The following is a 20,986-nucleotide window of genomic DNA, read 5'->3' as shown; positions in this document are numbered from 1 at the left end:
CTGGAAAAGAAGAACTGGACCTACATCTTCATCTTGAACCCAGGACAGGAGCATGACTCAAAGGGCCAGTCTGCTTGCCTCCTGATATGATCTTCAGGGACATAAAAGGAACTCCAAGATTCTGCCCCATGAGGAGTTCTTGAACCCCCAAAGGTTGCCTATTAGGTCCTGGATCCTTGGTGTGGGTCAAGGGTACTGAAATCAAGCTTTTGGACTCTTTGCACTGCAACACTTAATGCTCACTGGGACTTCCAACATGAAGCTCCAGCAAAACCTAGCCCTTGGCAGCAGCTGGCTCTTTGTGCTTGGCCGACAGCCACCCGCTGTGCGCTCCCTGCTCTTCCCAGCCCTCTTCAATGTGAATGGGACTCTTGGAATGAACTTTAGAAGGTAAACCTCAGGTGGCCTAACCTGTTGACGGTATCCAGCCTTCACTCCATTAGCACTCCAAGTGTGACTTTGACTCGGTCCAATGTGACCTCATAGACCAATTTGTGGCACTATTTTCACTACAATCTTCAATAGTTCAAAACTCTGGTTCTACTGATTGTATTTTTGTCATTTTGGACTTGTTTTATTTAGTAAGATTTCCTCTATTTCTCTTAAATGGTGTGGGATCCTTTTGTGGTGTGTTTTCACTGTGCTGCAGTTTGAAGTGTTACACAAGTACTTTACACACTGCCTGACTGCTCTATGCCAGGCTACACGAAGGTTGAGCACAGGTCAATAAATGGTTTGCTTGTGACTTTATCCTGAGAATTGTGGTTGCTTCTTGAGATGGGCTTCACCTACCCTCAGCCAGTTACACAATTTTTTACAGAGATGTATCCTCAAAAAATCTGATTTATTTCAAATTGTTCATTCAGTTCGCTTTCTTCCTCTTGATCATTTTTCTCTCCCGATTGAATAGAATTGATCTAGTATTGTCTTCAGTGTTAGTTATGTATTATTATTTTCAGTATGTTGTTCAGCCACAAAATGTGGTTTATAAAGGGTGCATTTAATGTTGTAGTTTAGTAAAAAATTCTGCACATCTTCAATGCTACCTTTTCAAATCAGGATATCATTGTTATACATTTTCCAGAGAAGTATATGATTTAAAAATGGAATGTTTGTATACACCCATATTTCCTTGTATTTCTCTACGAACAGTGCAGCCATCTCTGGAGGTTCCCTTGCAGTGTAAGTAATATTGTTTGTTGAATTTGAAATAATGTTTAGAATGACAAATCTTGGTTAATTACAGCATTAATTTGTTGGGGCAATACCTGATCTAGGCCTATTCTTCAGATACCATTCATGCATCTCCTATACTGTACTGTTTTCTGTGGAATGTTAATGTAAAGCTTTGCACAATAAGAGTTACAAGTATTTCTTCTTGATTGTTAATTGGTAGCCTCTCAATTTGGTTAATAATGTGCATGGTGTACCAGATATGATGTGGTATTTATTCTATGAATGGTTTCAAAAAGAAATCCACATACTTGGGTAGTGTTTCAAGGATAAAGCTGAGGCCAGACATTATCGGTCTTCCTGGTGGATGAAAAAGGCATCATTGTGCATTTTAGGGAGAGTGTAAAGGACTGGAGACCTTGCATATCAGTTGTGAAAGTAATTAGCTTCTTTCTTAGAAAGTCACCCATCTTCCTCCCCTCTGCAATAATCCACCCAATTACTTTTTGGATGTTTTGTTAAGACGTATTGGTGTCTCTGTTTAGTGGATTGTGTTGCAGAATTTACAGATAATTTCCTGTTCATACTTACTGCAGTATAGAACCACAATGGCACCACCCTTGTCTGCAGGTTTTAAAATGATGCCTTCAGCATCCTTCAATCTTTTTAACGCTTAAATTCTTCCTTGCTTAAGTTATGTTTTAAATACCTATTTTGTCTATTTTTTTCAAATGGTATAATTTTTTGGGGTGTGTTTTGAGTTGGTGGCCAAACTTTGGGTGGGTGTCTTAACTCTGAGTAATCCTGCTTCTGTGGTCCCATTGAGCAGGAAAAGTATGCCCTTATGCTTACACTGGGGACAAATTGCATAATTTCCATTTGTTTGTGAATAAGATCTGTTTTGGCCATTAAAACAAATGAGAGGCCTTTATTGAGAACAATAGTTTAATGGAGATCCAGTGTGTCTCCTGATAAACAGTGGATTGTGTTTCTGTTACCCTTCCCCAACAATATGTGTAAGAAATCATGTTACTGGTTGAGGGGGTAAAACCACTAGCTTGCCACAGAGCAGTCAGGCTTAATTTAGAGGTGTCTAAAGTATGTATGCACTTCAAACAGTAGTAAAGAGAAACACAACAGAATAAAAAATGCCACAACAATATAGAAATAATAGAGTAAATTGTAGTAAATAATTTAAGACCAAGACAGCAAAAATCTAATCAATGGTACCCAAGGTATTCAACTTTGATGTTTCAGGTGAAAATAGCACCTTAAAGCACAAAGCGCCAACTGTGGACATCTGTTGTGTAAGACTGGCACAAAGCCACAAGTTCAGACTAACCATGATGGAGTGCAGGCTAGCTACAGGGACCCAGTTAGGCTCGCTGAACAAGAGGACCTTAAATCGCGGTTATGAAGATTGCTGGCGTTTGATTTGAGACTGCATTGTGCAGGAGAGGCGATGTGAGGTCGTTGTCAGAGATGTGTCACGCAGCATCTGTTCAAAGGGGTTGCAAGGCTTCAATGTGAGGTCCTACGTTGTCAGTGAGGAGGCAGTCAATGAGGAGGCTTTCAATGCCAAGTCCTGTGTTGAGGATTTGTCACGCACCAGCTGGTTTTGAAGAAGATGCAGGGCTTGTGATGCAAAGTCCTGCAGAGTCATGGAGACTGCTGTGGATGAGACGCTTGCGATTCAAAGACATGCATCAGGGATGTGACGCAGTTTCGAAGAGACTGTCAAGGGTGATGTGAAGTTTTTGCGTCGGGAAAGTCCTCTCAGCAAAGGCGATGCATCGGTACTGCTCAGAGTTGTGCTGTGCAGTGGAGGAGATGCATCGGTTCACAAATGAGCTGGCACTACACCTTCAGGCCCACCTCCAAGGGTCCAGGTCTCGGGTGGCACCACTTGGCAGGGTAAGACTCACAGATGGCAGAGTACAGGTGCTGGGTTCAAGGTTGTTGGAGCCTTCTGTTCCTGATGCTTCCGATCATCAGTCCAGCCAACTAGCCGTTAGAGTCACTGTGGGGTCCTGGGTTTAGAGTTGTAGGTTCAGTTTGTGACAGACTATCCCATCCGCCAAGGCCATAATCAGACCATAGTCATTTGAATCAGGAAACAGGCAGCAAACACTAATGTTGGAACAAGAACATGCCATAGTTTACTCTAGAGAAAATATATGGCTCTCTAGCACAAAGGAGTCAGGCCTTAGAGAAGACAATTACAGAGCTTAAAGACTTAGTAGAGCAGAGTAAAGAGGGGAACACAATATTGAAACACAAGGTGGGTGAGTTGCCGGAGAAGCTAGAACAGCTGGAAAAAAGCTCTAGGAGAAACAATCTCAGGATCACAAGTGTCCCGGATGGCGCAGAAGGGGAAGACCTGAGATCTTTTGTGGTGGAATTGTTAAAATGGGTAGTTCCCCGAGATGATGCTATGGTGAACATGGGGGGACATTCGTGATTCCCCTAAGAGGAACCCCAATAGGAGGAAGCCTCAGAAGATATTAGTAAACTTCTTAAAATATGCGCTTAAGGAGGAGATACTGACGAAAGTGTTAAGAATGAAAACGTTCTAGAGAATGGGTTTTTGTTTTTGAAATCAGGCCTGACGTCTCACATAACTTGAGAGAGACAATGGGAACTAGGAAAACAGATTGAAGAATTCTCAAAAATTAGGTGTCACTGCTCAGCTCAAGTTCCCAGCCACCCTATGAGGGATGTATGATAATAAAATGTCCCACTCAAGAGAGCTTACAAATGTAGATGAACTGATTGACTTCATTAAAATGTGAAAGCCACCCACTACATAGTACAATAAGGATAGATATAAGTAGACCCCCGTGAGGTGTAAGAGGATATGGGTTTTTAATGAGCAGTAGCCTTCTCTCGGGTCACACCTCCTTGGCAATAACTTTCCTTGGTGTCACCTAGTCTATTAATATGAGCCATTTTAGTCATTCCCAGGGTAACCCCAATGCACAGTAGTAATGTCAATTAGGAAATTGGGAGGGTTCTCCTTGAGAAGGAAAAGAGGGAGAAGTGGGAAGAAGGTAGTACTGGGTAGTGAACATGATGGCAAAAAATGTAAAAAAATAATCCTCAGTAGCCTTTGCAACACCGCAATTACTTCAGATAAGGTGTTAATACAGGCAAATCCTGTTAGTTGGTTAGTCAATAAGAAAGTACATAATCTAAAATATAGGAACTACAGTTAGGGGGAGAAGCTCTATCATGGAATATAAGTGGGCCTCACACAAATAATAGGCAAAAAGGAATGCTAAAAATACTTGTGAGACTCCCAAGCGCACATCATCAGTTTCAGAAGATACATTTAACTCGTAAAGAATGTTTAATACATTTTAAGTCCCATAAATGGCTCCAGCAAGTGGTTTGCACAGATTAAGAAGGTTGTACCAAGGGAACGACAAACATATTAAAAAACAATATCCAGGCCACTACATTGGAGTATGTCACAGATAACACGAGAAAGAAGATAATTTCCAATTTACGCATGCATGGTAAAAGTTGTTCACTAGTGGGACAATATGGTACAAATTTTGACAATGTTAACCCAATAAAAATGTTCACCTGAAATTATTGAAACTCCTGGCCCCTGTCATAATGGCAGAAAGAAATGCTACAATACTTACGAGACTCCCAAGCGCAGATTGTCATTTTGCAGAAGATACATTTAACTCGTAAAGAATGTTTAATACTCTTTAAGTCCTGTAAATGGCTCCAGCAAGTGGTATGCACAGATTAACAGGGTTGTACCAAGGGAGTGACAATCATAGTAAAAAACAATATCCAGACTACTACATTGGAGTATGTCGCACATAACACAGGAAAGAGGATGATTTCCAATTTACGCAAGCATGTTAAAAGTTGTTCACTAGTGAGACATTATGGTACAAATTTGGACATTGTTAACCCAACAAAATTATTCACCTGAAATTATTGAAAATCCTGGCCCCTGTCATACTGGCAGGTGATGCTAATGTTTTACTGGAAAAGTCTTTAGCCAAGTCTTTCAGTAGAGAATCATTACATGCCCCTAAGATGGAATCATATATTAGAAATATGATGTCAAAGCTTGGGTTGTGTGATATTTGCAGAAGGAGAATAGGAAAAAGAGAGAATATGCATTTCAAAATAAAAAGCATGGTCACCTCTCCAAAATGTACTATTTCTAAATTGATCAACAATTTGGAGAGTAATATTACTCAATTGCCGGCACATTTATCTGATCAATTGGCCATAATGTTAGAGCTTAATCTCCCCCAAAATGAAGGAGCTGAAAAGGTGGACTTAAGACAGCAGAATGCCTCTAGAGGTAGAGGTAATGCAGACCTTAAGAGCAGATGCTGTAGTGTTCAATTAAATTTAAAAAAGGTTCAGTACCCCTAAACTTGGTCTGGGAAGCCTTTGAGGCTTACATTAGTGGAAGATTAAATAGTATAGCATGGCATAAAAATAGAGTGCACAAGAAAGAGTACAGGTAGTTGGAGGAGGGTATGGGAAAATTAGATCTGTTGACAGCTCAGATTAATACAAAAAACAGAAGGTGATAGTTGCTGAACATCAGGAAACAAAAACTAACTTGAAAGATTAATGGATGACAGAATAAGGAACATATGGGAGGCAAGTAAATTGGCAGATTTTCAATATGGAGAGAATAGCTGCAAGTTATTGGCTTGGAAAACAAATACCGATTTAGCAAGGAACCTGCTAGGTGAAATAAAATAAAAAAGCATGGCACTGGTGATATAGTATCTAGCAGCAAGGAAAGAGGGTAAGTTCGCAGTGGTTTCTTTAGGGAAATATATATGGAGTACATAGATGATATGAAAAATAAGGTTCTAGAATGGTTGGATACTGATCCTCTGGTGCAACCTTCAGATATTCAAGCAGCAACCCCTTATAGGATGATTGATCAGTGCGAGGTGTAGCAGACACTTCAGGGTTTGAAAATGGTGACGTTGTGGGCCCTCAAGGGTTCCTAACAAGCTGTACAAGGCTCTGGGGAAAACACTTACACCAATTTTAATCAGATTTGTTATTGAGATTTTCAATAATGGGTTAGAGGTACCCCCTCTTGGAGGGAAGCAATAATTACTTTAGTACTTGAACCTGATGTGAGTCATACAGGCCTATATCCCTGTTGAATAACGATTACAAAATGTTTACAAATATTCTAGCCAAGAGACTGAGCAATGTAGTAGGTTGCCTAATACAGTGTGAAAAGGGATTTATGACTGGGAGATATCTTCATGAATTAACCAACGGTGTGATAGGGGCAGTTGACATAGTCTCTACTTTCAATCTCCCTATAGCGGTATTAACACTGGATGATACATACGCGATCTGGTACACTGGATGTTTCTGAGTTCAGTGCTGCACCAAAATGATCTGGGATGCAATTTTTGTGGGACAACCCGACCAATATATAATTATCTCACTGCTAAAATCCTTTTGAATGGTTGCTTAACATCAGAGTTTAGAATAATAAGAGACACAAGACAAGGTTACCCACTTTATCCATTGCTATTCAACTTCTACCTAGAACCTCTAGCGAGCAGACTTAGGGGGACAGCTTGTAAAGCAGGGGAGGCATTTGTCTTGGTAAGAATTGGACACGGTACTGATCTGAGGAGCTGGTTGAATGCTTCCTATGTCAAGAGTTCCAGTATGAACTCCCTAAAAAACTGTTACTGAAAACAGCCCTAAGAAAAAAGAAGTCTCTACTTAGTGTTGGTTCCTTCTGAACACAGCAGATGGAGACGTCACACTTCCTGGGGGGTTATGAAGAGAAGACGTACCAATGCCAGTTACAAGATAAATGGCAAGTATCTATATCTACATTATATAATACAGTAAGACCTGCGATTTTAAGAAGGAACCATTTATTTACCCTGTATAGGGTGTATCATACTCCTTATATATGAGGCGGAGATGGGGATAAGGAACTCCTCAAAATGAATGAAGTGTGGAGCTTAGTGTGTAGATGACATCCATTTATTTTCTTACTATCCATTGATACGATTCTATTGGGAAGATGTGGGAAAGGTGATGATGAATATCCTGAAAATAGGAATGAAGGTAAGCCTCATAATTCTCATATTTGGCCATATGGATGAACATAAGCAAGTAATTGCTCTACTTGGTTCTCCCTGCAAGGAAATACATTTGTAAGAAGTGATTGCTCAAGCCAGCCCCACCTGGGACAGAATGGATTACCTTGGTGAGGTACTGGCTTGATATGGACAAAAGACTGTTCTGATAAGAGATTAAATATAAGGGAGCCAGTGCTTACTTGGATAAATCAAGATAAACACTTACATTAGACCATTATAACCTAATTCCAAGCCAACCAACTAAATGTTTTTTTTTAGGGTGTAAAGGAAATTATCTACCCAGTGATTACACCTGACTCCCAAATTCAGTACTCAAACTTGAGTCAATCTGAAAACTGCTGGCAACCTCAGAGGGTAAAATGTAGCATCACACTCAATGAGCTAGAAAGGGGGTTGTTTCCACTAGGAAGAAGTATTTTATACTAAGAGGTAAATGAGGACAAATAAAAGAAAGTGCCATCTTTCTAAAAGTGGCATTTTCAGAATTGCGATTAAAATCCAACAGTACCATTAAAGAGGGCTTTTAATTACAAATTCTTTAGACACAAAGCTTGCCCTATCTACCTGCTCCTAATTGTAAGTTACAGATTATTAAATGTAATAAGGGAAGTCCAATGTTATCCTATTGGAGAGGTAGCCTTCCAGCAGTGAAGAATTAATTTTGGAGCCTTTCACTACCAGGACATGTACAATTTAAAAGTAGGTCTTTAACTTTTTTAAATACATTCAACCTTAGCCTCTGGCTGTGTAGGTTCGACCTTAGGGGTGACTTAAGGAAGGTTTGACACCAGCAATAGGTTTATTTTGGCAGGTCGACATTGCAGTTTATAACTGCACACACGGGCAGGCCTTGGACATGTTTAAAGGGCTAATTAAATGAGTGGTACAATGAGTGCTTGCAGGCCTACAAGGACCATTTAATTTACAGGCCCTGAGTACACGAACTATCACTTTACCAGGTGCTTACAAGTAACGTAAATGTGCCAATTGGAAAGAAGACAATTTTACTATGTTTAGAGGAGAGAGCACAAGCATGTTAGCACTTGTGAGCAGTCGTAATGTGCACAGAGTCCTAAGGCTAATGAAAACAAGATCGTCAAAGATAGAAGGACTGAAGGCAAAAAGTCTGGGGGAAGACCATACAAAGGCTGACAGGTTTAGCAATATGTTTGTGTCCTGGTTCACACTGCTTCCATTCCATGGTCTGCTATCATTTTCGGACATCTCTACTCTGGCTTTTTCCTAAAGAACAGCTCCTTCCTTGTTATACAAAGGAGCTTGTTGAGTGGTCAGAGTCACTGGTGCTATGTGAGTATGATGAATTGTCAGAGAAGTTGATACTTCACCTTTGACTATGGCTTTGGTATTGTGTAAGCAATTTTGTGTTTTCTTGCTGGTTGTAGAAATCTTTTGTAGATACAGATAAACTCTTTCCAAACTAGAACTAGAGGTGTCTTTACGCAGTTTTCTCTGTTTTTGAGTTTGGGTGTTTGTTTTGAATTCCAAAATCTCTGTATCAATTTTTGCTAGTAAGTCTTTGGCATCTCTATAAGTTTATTTCTCTTGATTGCCTCTTTCAGCTCTGTAGCTTATAGTTCTTTTTGCTGATTATCTCTGTTCTTTTGATTGATAAAAACATCCATTCTTGTGAGCACATTGTCTAAATGCTACTGAAGTCTCCTATGTACTCTGGATCATCTATAAAATTTACCAGGATGCTTAATTTACAAACCTTGCAGGATATTCTTAGCTCTCAAGTGTTAAAGTAATACTTCTAAATGCAGAGTGGTATGACTCTGGTTCTTCGTATGTCCTGTTAGCTGGTCGAATTCACTCGGCTGTTATGCATTCAAGGTGACAGCAGCAGCCAGCCAATCTTAATAGATGTCGCTCTGCGCTTTATATTTAATCCTTGCACAATGCAGCTCATTTTCACATTTTTAATTAGGAAAAATGACTCAATCCTAATTAAAAATGTGAAAATGAGCATTGAACCAGAGACAAAAATATTAGCAAATACACTCATTTAATGGTGTCAGTGCGCATATTGTAAATTTTCCAAGTAATTTATGAAAGAAATTCTTAATTTTATTAAAGACACGGAGGTGAGTATTATGCTTTCTCATTTCGTTTATTTTCAATAGCAGCGCGGTCAAACTACAACACCCAAAAGGCTAAAGAACAGTAGCCAATGGGAAAAGAAAGGTAGTTCATTAAATGACCAATGAACGGCCAGCATGTCCCCCAAGTAGTTATCTTGTCCGCGAACAGCCCTCTTTTCTTCTGCGAGGGATCAGAAGGTAAAGAACATAGGAACAATAGACAATACAATAGAAATTGCCATTAACACTGAAAGAAGTCCTAGAAGAAAGTTCACAGCTTGGTGTATGCCCTGTAAGGAGACCGTGGATTCTGGAGCAGTCGTGAAGAGATTGTTTTCTGAGAGATGGTAACCTTGCAATTCGGAAACTGAAGATTAGGATGATCATTGAGACGAAGACTGCGTAGTGGTAGATGGTGCTGTTAGGGGAGGAGAACAAACAAAGTTAATAACCTGTGGTGGGATAATACTTGCCTCCGTGTCTTTAATAAAATTAAGAATTTCCTTCATAAATTACTAGGAAAATCTACATTTTATGGCAAGAGACGGAGGCTCCTATTATGCTTGTTTAAGGCGAATGAGTCACTGAAAACGAAGCATGGTGAACAGATTTGCAATGAAAAGCTTTCAAAACATTATCGTTAGACCAGTCAGCCGATCTGATAATGTCCTCCAAGCGAGAACCAGCCCAAAAGGCTTTGGCAGCCATAGCTCCTCTGGACGAATGGGCACCAAAAGCAGAGGTATCAATGCAGGAGAGGAAACAGGTTTAAACGGTTTTTGAAAGGATATGAGCGATTGGGAAGCAGAGGATGATCTCAGATCGGCTGTCTTAAGTTCATAAATCTTTAGGCATTGGCCTACACATAACTTAGGTTGATTCGGAAAATACGGGTAGAAAACTGTAGACAAATTAGTTTTTGTACGGCTATGAACTGAAAAAAGAATACCTGTGGGGGTAAATTGACGAGCAGAAATATCAAGTGCTTTAAGATCAGAAAGACGTTTTATAGAAATAAGACATAATAACAAAGTAAGTTTTGCAGATTACATTTTTAGTGAAAGAAGTGCGTTATCAGACCATGACAGAAACATATTTAACATTATATTCACATCCCATACAGAACTGTATCTTGATAAAGGAGGATTACAAAACTTTACTCCCTTCAAGAGTTGGCAGATCAATGGGTGTTTTCCTACTGGTTTTCCATTGACTTAAGCATGAGCGGAAGAAATAGCCGAATGATACAAGTTAATAGTGCGACAGGATTTGCCTTTGCTTGCTTCAGCCATTAGAAAATTGACTATTGAGGAGACATCCGTTGAAAGGGAATTGATGGGCCTTCCCACGCACTAGCCATCCCATAAGGACCAAGCGGATTTGTATGGTTTTTTGGTTCCCTAGGAACAGGATTGGTTAATGAAGTTTGTAGCTTCTTCCAAAATGATCAGGACTGAGAAAGAATTCCATAAAGTTTCCAGGCAGAGAGTTAGAAGATTGTCGGTAATGAGGTTGTGAAGAAGACCTGGGGGATTGGATAGGAGATGAGGAAAGGAAGGGAGAAGGAAGGGGAGTTCTATTGAGAGTTCCAATAGAGTAGGAAACCAAACCTGAGACTGCCAGAAGGGGGCTACGAGTACTAGGGTTGGTTCTTGGCATCTGACTTGGGCTAACAATCTGCTGATCATTATGAAAGGAGGAAAGGCGTAGTTGAGGGAAGATGACCAGTCTTGCGAAAAAGCATCTGATGCTAAGGCTTTTGGATCCGGGCGCCAATTCAAGAAGAGTGGAAGTTGTGCATTGAGACGGGAAGCAAATAAATCTATTGTGAAAGGACACCAATTGCGAGTTGAATATGTCAGGGTGAAGTTTCCAGTCGCTTGAGTCGTGGAGATGACGAGAATACCAATCTGCTATGGTGTTTAGGTTGCCCGGTAAATATTCTGCACGTACCGAGATTCTGGTTTGGAGGCAGAAATCCCAAAAACTCCTTGCGAGATTCGCCAGGGGTTTGGCCTTGGTGTTCCCCAAGTGGTTGATGTAACGGACAGCAGAAATGTTGTCCATCCTGAGGAGAATAGAAGAAGAGACTTTGGGGGTCATTCTGACCCTGGCGGTAAAAGGCAGTTACCGCCGGTCAGAAGACCGCCATAACACCGCCGCGGCCGCGGTAACCCGCCAGGGTCATTCTGACCCACAACTGCCAAACCGCCAAAAACCCGACCTCCACTGAAGGCCGCCACATCAGCGGTCAGCGATAAACTGGAGATGACCAAACCTCCACCGTCACGCCAACAGAAATACGCCCATGCCATTACAACCCACCAATCCACGCGGCGGTCTTTCAACCGCGGTATCCCATTGGCGGTACACACCGCCGCGGTCAAAATACACACACCTTTACAAAACACAGCCACATTGGATAATTCAAAATACACACACCTGATACACATACAAACACCACTCCCACACAATCAATATGATATAAAACACACACCCACATCACCCACAAACCCCCACAAATCGAAATTCAGAGACAAGGCGCAATACACAGAGAGAGAGCACAGGGAACGCAAACCACAACACACACAGGAACCCAACATCATCCCCCACACTACATCTACGCACAAAACACCACACACCACTACACTCATCACCACAAACACCACCCCACACCTCATCCACACCACCTCATGGCACCCCAAAGACACCCCAGGTTCTCGGACCAAGAACTCAGGGTCATGGTGGAGGAAATAATTAGGGTAGAGCCCCAGCTCTTCGGCACACAGGTGCAGCACACCACAATAGCCAGGAAGGCGGAGCTATGGCAAAGGATCGTCGACAGGCTCAACGCTGTGGGACAGCATCCCAGAAATCGGGAAGACATCCGAAAGCGCTGGAACGACCTACGGGGGAAGGTGCGGGCGATGGTGTCAAGACACAACATCACTGTGCAGAAGACTGGCGGCGGACCCCCACCCACTCCACCGAATTCACAGCATGGGAGCAAGAGGTCTTGAACATCCTGCATCCTGAGGGCCTCGCTGGAGTAGGCGGAGGAATGGACTCTGGTTAGTCTAATCTCAACTACTTCACCCCCCCCAACCACCAGCATGCCCACCCACACCCCCACCCTCACCCCCAACCCCCCAGCACATATCCTCCCTGCTAATGTCTCACCAGCACAACCCACCCAAACCAACACCAACCCCTGAATGCCAACACAAACCATGGACACCCATCACCTAAGCATGACCACTGCACATACCCATCCCCCCCCCAAACCACCCTCACAACTCCTCCCACAAGGGAATGCCAGCACTGGGGGACAAAGGCACCCACAATTCGCACGCCATGGCACACACAGAAGCAATAACCATACTCTTTTACCCCTGAAGGGCCCGAACGCCAAGACACCGGCCCGGAGGGTCCAGAAATGTCCATCCCACCCCCAGAACAGGCCCCCAGGGATGACAGCAGCTCTGTCGACCTAGAACCTGATGACCAGCCCGGACCATCGGGGACCTCTAGACAGTCGGGTCCCCTCAGGCAGCCACAGGCCCCAGCAGACCTACCCCCCTCTGGAAACCCCAGCACAGCACCCACCCAGCAGGCCCATGCCTCTGTCTCCAGGACAGGTCAAGCAGCGGTGTGTCTACCACTACAGGGCACCCAGGGCAACCCACCACCCCAACAACAACAGGGACCTGGGGGCAGTGGTAGGGGCACACCGTCCAGGGGACAGAGGCCCAGGAACAAAGGGGAACTGGGAGGGCTGCTGTGCGACAGAGGGAGGACAGGCCTAGGGAACCCACTGTCCAAGAGGCCCTCACCACCATCATGGGAGCGTACCACCACTCCCAAGAGACGATGGCGACGGTCCTGGCCAGGTTCCAGGAGATCCAGGCCATGCAGGAGGGCCAGTACATGGGGTTCCGGGAAGAACTGCGCAGCATCAGTTCCGCAATGGGTACAATCGTGGTGGCACTCAACCAGATTGTCACCACATTGCGGAACCATGTGGCCCCCCAAAGGGCCCCTGCCACTAGCATGGAGGAAGAACAGCCCACCACCTCCGCCGGCGCTAGTGGTCAGGAGGCCCCGACACAACAGCAACGGCCCACCCAGACCCCACCCCCTGCAGAACATGAACCACCCCGCAAGAAAGGCCTGATATCGAGGAAGAAGACAGAGTAGGATGTCAAGACCACCGCCATGCACGGATCCCCCGGATGTCCTCCCACTGTCCCACTTGTTCACCCTGTCCAACCTTGAACTGCCCCTGCTCCACCTTCCACAGGCATATGGACAATGCACCTGTGCGAACGTGAGTCTGGACTCTGCCATGGACATGCCTCCACCATCACCCATCACCCTTTTTGAATTATACCCCAATTTTTGCACTTCAATAAACACAAATATTGCACAAAAACCATCTGGAGTCTGCTATTTATTTTTTTAAACCAAATGTATTCGATATAACCAACCAAAAATGTCCAAATACATTGTGATGACAACATACCAGTGTCACACAGTGGTAGTCCATGGGGAAATAAACCAGAGGGCACTCCGTGGGGACCACATCACTGAAATAGGAAGGCAAATTCACAACTAAGTTACCATACATTGGGGTGAAAGGTCAGACAGTAGAGAGCCAGTACTGCTACAGATATAATAAAATGCAGGAGTAGATTCTTACCTGTGTGTTACTGGAAATATTGCAGTATCACTCTGTCCCTGTTGTCTGTGTCGTCCTCTTCGTCTTCCTCCTCTTCACTCTCCGCAGGTTCCACAGCGGCCACAACACCACCATCTGGACCATCCTCCTGCAGGAAAGGCACCTGGCGTCGCAAAGCCAGGTTGTGAAGCATGCAGCAGGCCACGATGATATGACACACCTTCTTTGGTGAGTACATTAGGGATCCACCTGTCATATGCAGGCACCTAAACCTGGCCTTCAGGAAGCCGAAGGTTCTTTCTATAATCCTCCTAGTACGCCCATGGGCCTCATTGTACCGTTCCTCTGCCCTTGTCCTGGGATTCCTCACTGGGGTCAATAGCCAAGGCAGGTTGGGGTAACCAGAGTCACCAATTAGCCACACACGCTGTCTCTGTAGCTGTTCCATCACATAAGGGATGCTGCTATTTCGCATGACGTACGCGTCATGCACTGACCCTGGGAACTTGGCATTTACATGGGAGATGTACTGGTCAGCCAAACAGACCACCTGGACATTCATGGAATGATAACTTTTCCGGTTCCTGTACACCTGTTCATTGTCTTTTGGGGGGACCAAAGCCACATGGGTACCATCAATGGCACCAATGATATTGGGAATGTGTCCAAGGGCATAGAAATCACCCTTCACTGTAGGCAAGTCACCCACCTCAGGGAAAATGATGTAGCTCCGCATGTATTTCATCAGGGCAGACAACACTCTGGACAACACCCTTGAAAACATAGGCTGAGACATCCCAGATGAAATGGCCATTGTAGTTTGAAATGATCCACTAGCCAAAAAATGGAGTACTGACAGCACCTGCACTAGAGGCGGAATCCCTGTGGGTTGGCGGATGGGTGACATCAGGTCTGGCTCCAGCTGGGCACACAGTTCCTGTATAGTGGCAGTGTTGAGTCTGTAGGTGAGTATGACATGTCGTTCTTTCATTGTCGACAGGTCCACCAGCGGTCTGTACACGGGAACATTCCTCCGTTGTCCTCGCAAGTCCCAGCAGACGGTGCCTAGGAAGGACAACATGGAGCACAGAGTCAATCAACCCACAGGTAAGTTCCCACAGCCTGCACAGTACACGAATCTCTCTGGATTGAATAGCTTGTATGAGTGTCGATGCAGGGCCTAGCCATGTGTGACGCAGTAGGAATTAAGCCATGTGGGCCCTTGAAATGGCGGCTGCCTGACCTGTGAAGTGTGACAATGTGAAGTGAGGTCATTGCGCTGGCGTGGCACGCCGTGGCGGTAGGCGGTCGAAGACCGCGGCGCAAAGCAGCATTGGTTAACATTGAACCCTATGGGTTTCAGGAGCCAATGACGATGTGCGCCGGCGGTCGCGGTACGCACCACCGCGGTACGCACCGCCGCGGGCGTGACCGCCATTTTCTCTCTGCTTAATCACACGAGACCTGACCATCCACAGGAGAGGACCTATACTGCAAGTGCTGCTGTGACCTCGGTCTGGAAGTGACAATGGCTGCTGCGACTGGGGAAAGAACCCCCGCCTTCAGTTCCGAAGAGTTGGAGAAGCTCGTGGACGGGGTCCTCCCCCAGTATGCGCTACTCTACGGTCCTCCAGACCAACAGGTGAGTACACGGGGGCCAATGCATAGTGGGCAATGCCTGTGATGAGTGGGGTGGATGTACGATGGAGGGGAGGGGAGCGAATTACGAATGCATGGCACGACAGATGAGAGCATGTGCCACCTGGCAAGTTTGGGGGGGGGCACTCACATCGAGCATGCAGAAAAGTGATGATGTTTCTTTTCCCCCCCTGTACATGTCACATAGGTCAGCGCCCATCAAAAGATCGATATTTGGCGTGCCATCGCCAAGGACGTCCGGGCCCTGGGGGTCCACAACAGACGGAGCACACACTGCCGCAAGAGGTGGGAGGACATCCGCCGCGGGAGCAGGAAGACCGCCGAGGCTCTGCTGGGGATGGCCTCCCAACCTAGGAGGGGTGCCAGTCGTACCTTGACCCCCCTGATGTCCCGGATCCTGGCGGTGGCCTACCCCGATTTAGATGGGCGCTTGAGGACATCACAGCAGACACAAGGGGGTGAGTACCAGCACATTCAGCTAAATTTGCGCGCAGTGGAGGTGCCTGGGTGGGGGAGGAGGGCTGTGGGTATCCCTAGGCCAGGGCGATTTCTGTAGGCTAGGCCCCTCCGTGAGGTATGGTCCTGTGCCCCCGCCCCCCACCTCTGTAGGGTGCCTAGTAACGCTATTCATGGACCTGTGTATTCTGTGTGGGCAGTTGTCGCCCATAGGCTTGTAGGGCATGTCCCAGGGAATGAGTAGTGTACCCCAAGTGCGCAGCGTAGTGCAGGGGGCTTCTGTGTCTGTCCTCTCCGCCAACGGTGTCCCCAATGCATGCACTCAACTTGTCTTTATTTCTCCATCCCCCCCCCCATTTTCTTTGTTTTTCGGTGAATGTGTGCATTAGCATCATCAGGCAGAGGAGAAGTGGCATCGGCGCAAGAGGGAGCTGCATCTCACATGGCCCCGGAGGGCCTTGCAACGGACTCTGACATGACCAGTGAGACGGAGGGCGAGGGGGGCTCCACCACGGGGACACGTGCAGACGTCAGTGACACCGACACGTCCTCGGATGGGAGCTCCCTTGAGGTGGCAGCAACATTCGTGCCCACCGATACTACAGGTACAGCCGCCACCCAGCGCACCAGCTCTGCCCTCCCAGCAGCCCCTCGGCCTTAGGCCTGTGCCCGCACGGCCAGGAAGGCGGCTATCTCCTTCGCCCCAGGCACCTCAGGCCCTGCCCCAGTCACCCCTGCTGCCCTCAGTGAGGAGGTCATTGACCTCCTGAGGACCATCATTGTTGGGCAGTCTACCCTTTTGAATGCCATCCAGGGTGTGGAGAGGGAGGTGCATCAAAGCAATGCATACCTGGAGGGCCTTCATTCGGGTCAGGCTGCCCATCAGCGATCGTTCAACGCTCTGGCCTCAGCACTGACGGCAGCGATTGTCCCTGTCTCCAGCCTCCCTCTTCTAACTCCCTCCACCCAGTCCCACTCCCCTGTTCCTCTGCCTATCCCATCCACACCTACAGACCAGCCTGCACACACCTCAACACCCAAGGGAAGCTCATCCAGACATAAGCACCACAGAACACACAAGCATTCACACAAGCAACATACAGATGCAGACATGCCAACAGCCACTACCTCCTCTGTGTCCCCCACCTCCTCGTCTCCCTCCTCCCTCCCTGTGATGTCTACACTCACACCTGCATGCACACCACCATCAGCCAGTACACCCATCACCAGCACACCCTCCACACCAGTCCGCACACGTGCAGTCACCACCCCTACTGCCATGTACACATCCCCTGTGTCCTCTCCCAGTGTGTCTGTCACCCCCGCTTCCAAACCACACAAACGCAGGCAGGCACCCAACCAACAGCCATCCACCTCACGTCAGCCTCCAGCCCAAGCACCTGCACCCAAAGACACCAGACTTGACTCTCCTACAACCACATCCTCTTCCTCCACTCCCATACCCACTCCAGCTACCCTTCCCATGGCTCCTAAAAAACTAATCCTCTATAAACTGGACCTCTTTTCCTCACCTGACCCACCCCCTCCATCTCGTAAGAGTTCCAAGAACACCTCAGCCACCACCAGCCCAGCAACTCCCAAGAACGTCGTGGCTGGTTTTTGGTGTCCGCCCTTTCCTTGTGCAGGGACATCGGCCAGCAGCAAAGGCACAGCCAGCCCCCCCCCCTGGGAAGAGGAGCAAAAAGCTGAAGGGCAGGCGCGACAGGCCTGATACGCCTGCCCCCAAGGAGGGTAGCCTTGCACTGTCACCTGCCACATCGGGTAAGGAAGCCAAGGGCCACGGAGAGTCTGCCAAGGAGGGCAAGGGCAGCAAAGTGCAGAAGGCAGGAAGCAGCCGACCTGGCCATGAGGGCCCCACCAGCCCCATTCCGGGGGTATCGGAGGAGACCCAGGGCCCCAGGACTCCATCACAGGAGGGCCCCGCAACGGAAAGGTCCGATGCTGACTGAGCAGGAAGTATTGGCCAGGTGTGGTTCACTCGAAACACAAGACAGGCACCGCTGAACAGGGCCCCGCCAAGACAGGCACCGCTGAACAGGGCCCCGCCGTGAGAAGCACCGCTGAACAGGGCCCCGCCGTGAGGAACACCGGTGAACAGGGCCCCGCCGTGAGGAGCACCGCTGAACAGGGCCCCGCCGTGAGAAGCACCGCTGAACAGGGCCCCGCCAAGACAGGCACCGCTGAACAGGGCCCCGCCGTGAGAAGCACCGCTGAACAGGGCCCCGCCGTGAGGAGCACTGCTGAACAGGGCCCCGCCGTGAGAAGCACCACTGAACAGGGCCCCGCAAGACAGGCACCACTGAACAGGGCCCCGCCAAGACAGGCACCGCTGAACAGGGCCCTGCCGTGAGAAGAACCGCTGAACAGGGCCCCGCCGTGAGAAGCACCGCTGAACAGGGCCCCGCCGTGAGGAGCACCGCTGAACAGGGCCCCGCCGTGAGGAGCACCGCTGAACAGGGCCCCGCCGTGAGAAGCACCGCTGAACAGGGCCCCGCCAAGACAGGCACCGCTGAACAGGGCCCCGCCGTGAGAACCACCGCTGAACAGGGCCCCGCCGTGAGGAGCACCGCTGAACAGGGCCCCGCCGTGAGAAGCACCGCTGAACAGGGCCCCGCCAAGACAGGCACCGCTGAACAGGGCCCCGCCGTGAGAAGCACCGCTGAACAGGGCCCCGCTGTGAGAAGCACCGCTGAACAGGGCCCCGCCAAGACAGGCGCCGCTGAACAGGGCCCTCCTGTCAAGCACCGCTCCGCTGGGCCCTCCTGTCAAGCACCGTCCGCTGGGCCCTCATCTCAAGCACCGCTCCGCTGGGTCCTCCTGTCAAGCACCGCTCCGCTGGGCCCTCCTGTCAAGCACCGCTCCGCTGGGCCCTCCTGTCAAGCACCGCTCCGCTGGGCCCTCATCTCAAGCACCGCTCCGCTGGGCCCTCCTGTCAAGCACCGCTCCGCTGGGCCCTGCTGTCAAGCACCGCTCCGCTGGGCCCTCCTGTCAAGCACCGCTCCGCTGGGCCCTCATCTCAAGCACCGCTCCGCTGGGCCCTCCTGTCAAGCACCGCTCCGCTGGGCCCTCCTGTCAAGCACCGCTCCGCTGGGCCCTCCTGTCAAGCACCGCTGGCCCATTGGCAGGCCCGGTTCTGTGTCGGGCAGGGCTTCACGAGGCACTCTGCCCACCATGCCTCCTCCATGACCAGTGGACTCTGTAATCCACCTGATGGACTGTGGCTTTGCACCCCCCAGGATGGCACAGTGGGAAATCTACCCACTGTAGAGACTTGAGAGACTGTGACTTTGCACTCCCCAGGATGGCACAGTGGGCATGGAGGCCCTTCGTGGATCTGGCGTTGTGGACTCATGTGGCTGAGGTGCCACGCCTTCCCTTCCCCCTGAGGTGCCAGTATTTTATTTTTGTGATGCCCCAGCAGTGTTCTCTCCAATGGACTCGATCTCGTGTGTGGGCTTTGCCCATGTGTTGCTGCACATTGGCCCACGGACATTTGGACTTTGCAAAACTGTGCCGGACTTTTGCTACTTGTATATATATAGTTCTAGATGTGTATTAATTCTTTATATATTGGTAAGTTCGCTATACTTAATTATTGATATAATATAGTTCTATTTTTACAATCATTGCCTTTTGTCTTTGCATTTTTGTTTTGGGGGTTTGGGGGTGTCACTCTGACTTTTCAATCTGCATTGGTGTGTAGGTATTTCGGTGGGGGTGAGGGTGGGGGTGGGTGTGTGGCGTATGTGTGTGCCCGTAACCTTTCCTCCTCCCCTGTGTCGTAGGTGCAGTACTCACCGTTGTCGTCTGCGGCGACATTCGTGATCCTGGAAGAAGAGCAGGAAGGCAATGGCTGGGAGGATGTGGAGTTCCGGTTCCATGCTGTCCCGATTCCGCGTGGAGTGTGTCGAGGTGAGCGTTTTCCATTGGAAATGTCTGTTTCCGCCGTGTTTTTATCGGCGGGGCTCCCGCCCCGGAAAAGGTGGCGGATTGGTGAGTTGTGATAGGGTGGGCGGTACATTGTCTGCCGCCTGGCTGTTGGAGGTGACCGCCGCGCTGTTTGTTTGTGCCGCCGTGGCGGTTGGAGTGTTAAAGCGGCGGCCTGTGTTGGCGGTTCCCGCCAGGGTCAGAATACCTTTTTTTGGACCACCAGCCTGTTAGCGGGTTGGCCGTCGCTTTAACACTGACCGCCAGGGTCAGAATGACCCCCTTTGTCTTTTGCCAGACTTCTGATTGCAAAGGAGCCAGCAAGCATATCTAAACAATTGATATGCAACCTGGACTCCTGTAACGACCATGTACCTCTAGTCGAAATCTGGCCACAATCTGCACCCCAACCCGAAAGACTTGCGTCTGATTCCAATACAAGATTTGGGGCTGAGGCAAAAATGGTTCTGCTGTTCCAGGCGCCTAAATGATCTAGCCACCATTGAAGCTCTATTTGGGATTCGTGATCGAGGGAGATGACATCTGAGTAGGCGAGGCCTTTTTGAAGATGTCTGATCTTTAGTCTTTGGAGGGCTCGATAATGGAGAGGTCCTGGGAAAATAGCCTGGATGGAGGAAGAAAGGAGACCGATTATTCTGACTAAGGTCCTGAGAGAAAAATTGTGAGAGCGTAGAACCTGGAGGATTTCTGATTTGATGGACTTTACCTTTGCTGAAGGTAAGCGAAGAGATGCGAAACGGAGTCTACGGAGAAATCCAGAAATTCTATATTTTGTTGTGGAGTCAAAACAGATCTTTCGATGTTGAGAACGAAAC

The 20,986-nt window shown here is 47.8% G+C and overlaps 1 protein-coding gene across 1 annotated transcript in view; it reads left to right on the top strand.

Moving 5' to 3' along the window:
• Positions 1-256: 256 nt before the first annotated feature.
• The window catches only part of LOC138249543 (uncharacterized), a 75,704-nt gene continuing 54,974 nt past the window's right edge, over positions 257-20,986 (top strand). Inside the window, exon 1 of the mRNA XM_069203493.1 lies at positions 257-390. Within this exon, the coding sequence (XP_069059594.1) occupies positions 257-390 (134 nt within the window). The remainder of the gene's footprint in view (positions 391-20,986) is intronic.

This window comes from Pleurodeles waltl, chromosome 8 (genome assembly GCF_031143425.1).
Source record: "Pleurodeles waltl isolate 20211129_DDA chromosome 8, aPleWal1.hap1.20221129, whole genome shotgun sequence".
NCBI classification, from domain to species: domain Eukaryota; kingdom Metazoa; phylum Chordata; class Amphibia; order Caudata; family Salamandridae; genus Pleurodeles; species Pleurodeles waltl.
Note: the sequence above shows the minus strand (reverse complement) of the source record. Positions and strands in the feature narration are given on the sequence as shown.